This window comes from Mus pahari, chromosome 3 (assembly GCF_900095145.1).
Source record: "Mus pahari chromosome 3, PAHARI_EIJ_v1.1, whole genome shotgun sequence".
Taxonomy (NCBI): Eukaryota; Metazoa; Chordata; class Mammalia; order Rodentia; family Muridae; genus Mus; species Mus pahari.
This window is the reverse complement of record NC_034592.1, coordinates 86,442,439-86,449,402: the sequence shown is the minus strand read 5'-3', so window position 1 is coordinate 86,449,402 and position 6,964 is coordinate 86,442,439. Positions and strand designations below refer to the sequence as shown.

Genomic DNA, 6,964 nt, shown 5'->3' with positions numbered 1-6,964 from the left:
TAGGGCAGCTATGAACATAGTGGAGCATGTGTCCTTATTACCAGCTGGAACATCTTCTGGGTATATGCCCAGAAGAGGTATTGCTGGGTCCTCCGGTAGTACTATGTCCAGTTTTTTGAGGAACCACCAGACTGATTTCCAGAGTAGTTGTATAAGCTTGCAATCCCACCAGGAATGGAGGAGTGTTCCTTTTTCTCCACATCCTCGCCAGCATCTGAGATTTTACCTCACACCAGTCAGATGCTACGCTACTTTTTACTGAACCTGGAGCTCATCCTTTCTCACACTCATTGGCCAGTGAGCTCCCGGATCTGTTTGTCTTCTCTGCGTCACCTCTGCTCCTGCCCCAGTACTGGGGTTGCTAATGCACACCATTGCACCCATTTTTTTATGTGAGTGCTGGAGCTAACAATGCAGGCCCTTGAGCTTACACAGCAAACGCTTTACCAAATAAACTATCTCCCGTCTCCTCCTCAGGTGTGCATGGGAATAGTTATTTTAAAACACCCATGATCTGGGGATGTAGCTCAGTAGTGTCCCTGCATTTGTGAGTCCCTTGGTTTGATCCTCAGCACCACAAAAAAAGCAAAGCAAAACAAGAAAATACAGTTTTTAAAATAACATGCTTGCAATATATAGTTACTATCAAGATTTGGAGTATTTAAAAGTTCTTATTTTCGAAGGTTTTTAATACAGCCTCAACTACAGGTGTGTGCATGTATATTTGGTATATAGTTGTAGTAAAATAAGACAATAACATTTTTGCTTACTATGTTGAAAAATGTAAAACTGTGATATTAACCAGTATTGATTAAGGTTATAGAGAAATGCTTCCTTTCACAGATGGCTGTATAGTTGCTACATCCTTTGCAGAAAGTAGTTTAGCAGCATCACTCAATAATTTTAGAGTATATATAAAATGGCTTAGTGACTTAAGAGGTCTCAGAAGACGCTCATGTAAGTATTAAGAGTAATTCCTCGGATATTCATTTCTGTGTTGTCTGTAATAGTAAAAATATAAAAATTGTACATTTCTCTTATGAGAGGAATAAATGGGATATATCTTTATTATCCTGCAGGTGGTAAAAATAATAAAATAATGAAAGTAGCACTGTCTTTTAAGTAGAAAAGCAAGAACAGAACCATATGTTTATTGGAATCCATTTAGAGAAACATTACCCAATTAATATATGTGTGAGAACCATATAGAAAAATAGACTACCTACTGAACTGGTAGTTTTGTTTGTATGAGTGTTTTGTTTCTTCTGTTTTACCGTAAAAGACAATCTTATTGTACTGAGGAACATCAACTCAAATCCCCTTGATGCTCCTAGCTCTGCCTCCTAGGTGTTGACATTACAGGCATTCCTATTCCTATTACAGCTATTCCTAGTTCAAACTTTCTCCTCCTCCTCCTCTTTGTTTGTTTGTTTGTTTTAAAACAGAGCCATTTATAGCCCAGCTATCCTGGAACTCACTAGTAGTTTATGCTGTCTTTGAGCTCTTAGAATTCCTCTGTCTAAGTCTCTATCATTCTGGGATTACAGGCATGAAACACCATATCTGGCTAGAAATTTCACTTTTTATTTTATGTATTCATCTATTATAATTTTTAAAGTAGTTATATATAACTGATAAATCAATAAAACCCAAAGGGAAAAAAGGGAATAAGGAGTTAGTTCCTGAACAATAGATGGTTATTTATAATTTAAAGGAAATTTATAAAAGGTGTAAAGAAATATTGTTGAGAGCATCCTTCTAAGACATCAAAATGAGTTAGCAACCATAGTTTCGTTTGTATTTTGAATAGAGCTGCCTAACACTATTTAAAAAAACTCTCCCTTTTCCTTTCTTCATTATGTTCAATCTATACTTCTTATCTGTTCTACAGGTGACTCGAGACCAGATGAAGATATTTATACAGCAAGAATTTAAGAAAGTTCAGAAAGTGATTGCTGATGAGGAGCAGAAGGCCCTTCATTTAGTGGATATCCAAGAAGCAATGGCCACGGCTCATGTGACTGAGATATTGGCAGACATCCAATCTCACATGGATAGGTTGATGACTCAGATGGCCCAGGCCAAGGAACAACTTGATACCTCTAATGAATCAGCTGAGCCAAAGGCAGAGGTAATGAAAATGCTGGTGCTTTATAGAAAAACCATGAGGAATGTTAGCTTTGAAAATGCCTGTTTATGATCTCTAAACATAGATGAACTGAAAACTTGGGGAGGATTTCCACTAGGGTGGAAACTAGAGTGGATGTATTGGCTACTAAGGTCTATTCCTGTCTTTTAGGCCTGGCAAAGTATTGTCCAGCATAAAGGAATGTAGTCAATGGGACAGGGACAGTTAAGAGCCAGAAATCCAAACCAGAGAAAAGAGCAAGTGACTGCCACATTCCCATCTCCAGCTGTCAAATGAACATAAAAATGATGAGTCACTTTAGAGATGAGAACAGGGCTGAATTAGAATGGATCAGGGAGTAAAGCCTAAAACAGTCCAGAGTGAGAAACTGGATTTCACTTTGTTACTAGCAAAGGAGTGCTTCCCATTGGGTATTTTATGGATCCATCTGTTTAAATTGAGGGCATATTTGCTAGATTAAGAGCAGTGCTTGGAGCTGTGCATTGTCGTGCAGCTACTTGCAGCTGAGAGGGGAGGATCACACTGGCCTATATAGTGAGATCCTGTTTCCAAAAGAAACCCAAAATACCTAAGAAAACTACAAGACAAAGAGAAACATATTGTAAAAAGAAAAGAGAATAACATAAACAAAATATACAAGGTAAATGTGAATCGTCATATGCATTGCTATTTCATAACAATAAAGTGTTGTATTTCAAACAACTACTTGAACATGTCTGTTGTGTACATATCAAGGCAAAAGCTAGGCATGATGGCGACTGACTTTAATTTCAGTACTTAGGAGGCAGAGGCAAGCAGAGCCCAATGAGTTTGAGGCCAGCCTTGGTCTACATAGCTAATTAATTCTAAGGCAGCCAGGAATATAGAGACCTTGTCTAAAAAGTGGAGGAAGAAGATCTGGAAAGATAGTTCCGCAGTTCAGATCATTTAACTGCTTTTGTTGAGGACCAGGGTTTGGTTCCCAGTAGTATCTGTCTCTCTAGTTCCAGGAGATTCTTAGCTTCATCTCACCTCTGTAAGCTTCTGCCTGCACATGTTACACAGACATACATCCAAGTACACACACACAAAAGAAGGAAGGAAGGGCAGGCTGGCATGTAGGCAGGCCACCCAAGGCAAAATCAGTTTTTAAAAATATCTGTGTCAGGGAGAAGCTAGTGTTCTTATGTGTTTTTATAATGGTAGATGAAACTTTTATAATGGTAGATGATACATGCCAGGTCGGTTGAGATCGTTTATTCTATGAGAAAACGTAAGGTAGTCAATCTCAGTGGACATTCCAGGACTGTTGCTGAGTTGGTGAGTTCAGCCTTAGCTGACAGTCTTGCCCAGACCACAGAATATACTGGTCAGTGAGGGAGTCAGGGTGTAACAACAGACTCAGGTCTTGTACCTTGGCAGGTACAAAAACACCATTCTACCCATCCAAGACTCTTGATTGGTTTTCATTAATGTGTGAAGAGAATAGATGTTCATTTTATCCTTCCTAGAATTAGAAAAGTGTGCACCTAAGTTTCTAGATGTACAAGAGAATACTTTATAGTCATCATTTTATTTAACTAAGGTCTGTGTCAGCTCCATTTATGGATGCTGTATTGAGATGCAGAGAACTACAAAAACACTAATGTGGTATCAGTTAGTAGAAAATGGAACCAGGATTTAGAATTAAGTTTGTCTTATTCTACTGGATGCTTTCAATCTTGTATGCTAAGTATCAAGAGAATTCAGTTCTTGCACACCTAAATCTTTTAAGGTGAGTTAGTCATTTTGACTTAAAGGGTCAACAGCAATAACTAACTTAGATTCCCCTCAATTTGAGCGCTTGAATTAAGTTATACTTTCAAAAATAATGCTTTGGTTTGTGACATAGTTCCCTCTCTTTTATTTTTATTCTAAATAATGAATCTCATCTCTCCCAAAATATTAACTCTTCTTTAAATACTTCAGCTAACAGAATTATTCTTAGGATGCAAGAGCTGACACAGCTTAAAGACTAGGCTATGGACACAATGAAGCTATTAAGAATAAAAAGAAGTATCCTGTTAGGTAGACCATTTCCAAAGAATTGTTTTCATTAATACCATCTCATTCCAATTACTTTGGAAATTTATTAGAGTAAATATCCAGTACCTCTCACTCCACAGAGGAATTTTTTTGTTTCCTTTGTATAATACCTAATTACGAGAAAAATCACTTGTATTTTGAATTTAGTCAAAAGGTTTCCTTTTCAACATTTTTAAGTGTGTTCAAATATACAGGAAAATTTCAAGTTTTTTAATGATTACACTTTTATAACATATATTACTTAAGTTCTAATTCGTTGTCATTTTCATTTCATTGGTTATCTATATTTCTGGTCATCTTTCTGACCTTTCGCTTATCAATCCATTTTATTTTAAATGCTAAAAACAGAATGGAGGGTCTGGGACTGTCACTTTGTTGGTAAAGCACTTGCCTAACATTCATAAAGTCCTGGTTTTGATCCTAGTACCATATAAAATTGGTGTGTTGGCTCACAAACTAACATTCGGACACTGGAGACAGGATCAGAAGCTCAAGTTCATCCTTTGCTATGTAAGAAGTTTGAGAGCAGGCTGGGATACATGACAGCCTATCTAACAAGCAAAGCAGAGAAACAGAACAGAGCTTCTGGTTCTGCAAGCAAGCACGAACATGTTTCATTTGACTTCCTCTAATCCCTGGATGGAAGCCACTTGAGAGCAGGGAAAAGATTTAGTACTACTTGGGAACATTGGACTTAAAAATGGACAAGGCAGAGATTTAACAAGATTTCCTTTCTTCTAGTGTTTCCAAGCATGGGTGTTCTGTAAACTAGAAACCCTAACAGATAAAAACAAAAAGAAAATTCCCAAGAAAAATCTACTACATGTAATCAAAGAACTTGGAAGTTTGCTCTCCAGTTAGAGTAAGCTTTTGGCCATATCTGCTTAGTCTAGAGTGAATTCATAAAGAGCTCACTGCTCATCAGCCCCAGTTGGCACTATTGCAGTGGAGCTAGTGTGCTGAATATCTGTTCTCTACACTGACAAGTTATCTTTTCACTGAGCCTTTAAGACAAAACATTACTTTCTGTTTCTGCCCTTTCTCTTCTCAGTAATAAGGCTCATTTGACATGCACCTGTAAGAGGAACTCTACTTTCCTCTTGTCTGTTTTATCAATAAGGAAGTACTAATAGCATTTCCTGTGGAGACTGTTTCCAGACCTCTGACTATTTCCTCTTACCCTATGTTAACAAGCCATTGCCCTTCTTCTCCAGGATCAGTGGATGGAAATTTGTGTTACAACTCTGCCATTGAGTAATGAGTTGGCATCTCTCCCTTCCCATAGCCAGCTCTGTGGGAACTAGAGTAGAGTCTTACCATCTGAGTCTGGAAGAAGGATGTACATTAAATTGAAATTTAAATAACTGTCCACAAAAGTAATCCTGAACATAAGCATTTTTTAACTTAACAGGTTCATCACCTGCTAAAACAGAAGGTTTTGGTTTGCTTGTTTGTTTGTTTTTAAGGTTTTCTTTCTCTCTTTTAAATTTAATTTTATTTATCTTATGTATGTGAGTACACTATAGCTATAGAGGGCTTCAGATCCCATTACAGATGTGGTTGCTGAGAATTTAACTCAGAACCTCTGGAAAAGCAGTAAGTGCTCTTAACCACTGAGCCATCTTTCTGACCCAAACAGAAGGTTTTAAATAGGAAAAAAAATTGTATTATAACTTTTATATTTTCAGGTTATACTCCAAAATTACTCATTTACTGATAAAATATACTGTAAGAAACTGAGAGAAAAAGAGACACATGACAGCACAAGATGATGCAGATGCTGGAATTATCAGACAAGGACACTCAGAACCAAGGGATGTGGAAACGGACCAAGTGAGCATTCTAACATAGAAAGCTGTAAGAAGGGACAAGGCAGTGGCAGAGCACTTAACCTGATGGTTCTGTGCTCAGTGTCACATACAGCCACACAGAGAGGACAGGCCGTTGGATGGACTCTTGAGCAAATTGGAGACACCCAAAAAGAATTACTGAATTTGAAGACAATTTGATAGCAATCTAGTGTTATCAAAAGATTGAAAAATAATTGAACTGTGGTTCAGGGTCTATGGAAAAATAACAGAGGACTTGATGCGCATATAATAAAGGGGCAAGATAGAAATGTTAAGCTAAAAAAAAAAAAGTCTGAAAAAAAACAATAATGGTGCCCTGTATGCAGTAAAAAATATACACCTTCAAATTTAAGAAGCAGAGCAAACCTAAACAATATAAACTCTAAGGAGATCCACACTCAGACCCAACAAACCTGACTTCTGAAAAGCGATGAGAAGGGGAAATGCCCCAAGAACAGCTCCTGGAGAGAGATTAGTCACAGAAAACAACACTTGATTGAACATGGTATGTATTCTTAGTTTACAGGGTTTATCTTGTATGGCCTCAAAACTGATTTAAGTTTTTTTAGTTAAATTAAATTGCTTTTGTTAAATATATTTATATATCCTTAGTATCGTCGATATTAGTTTAATTTTTATATTTCAGTTTTTTAATATTATACATTAAGTACAACTTTTTGTTTGAGACAGAATTTCACTGCATCACCTAGATTGACCACAAATTTCTGGTTCAAGCAGTTTTTCAGCCTTAGCCGTCAAAATAGTTGTTACTTTGGATATGCTCACAGTCCCCAGCAAACAAACATTTTTTTTTTTAAAAAAATATTTATTTATTATATGTAAGTACCCTGTAGCTGTCTTCAGACACTCCAGAAGAGGGAGTCAGATCTTGTTACGGATG

General features: G+C 37.0%; 1 protein-coding gene across 1 annotated transcript in view; it reads left to right on the top strand.

Moving 5' to 3' along the window:
- Trim44 (tripartite motif containing 44) overlaps window positions 1–6,964 on the top strand; it is a 112,349-nt gene that overhangs the window by 47,870 nt on the left and 57,515 nt on the right. The window contains exon 3 of the mRNA XM_021192879.2: window positions 1,892–2,131. Within this exon, the coding sequence (XP_021048538.1) occupies window positions 1,892–2,131 (240 nt within the window). The remainder of the gene's footprint in view (window positions 1–1,891; window positions 2,132–6,964) is intronic.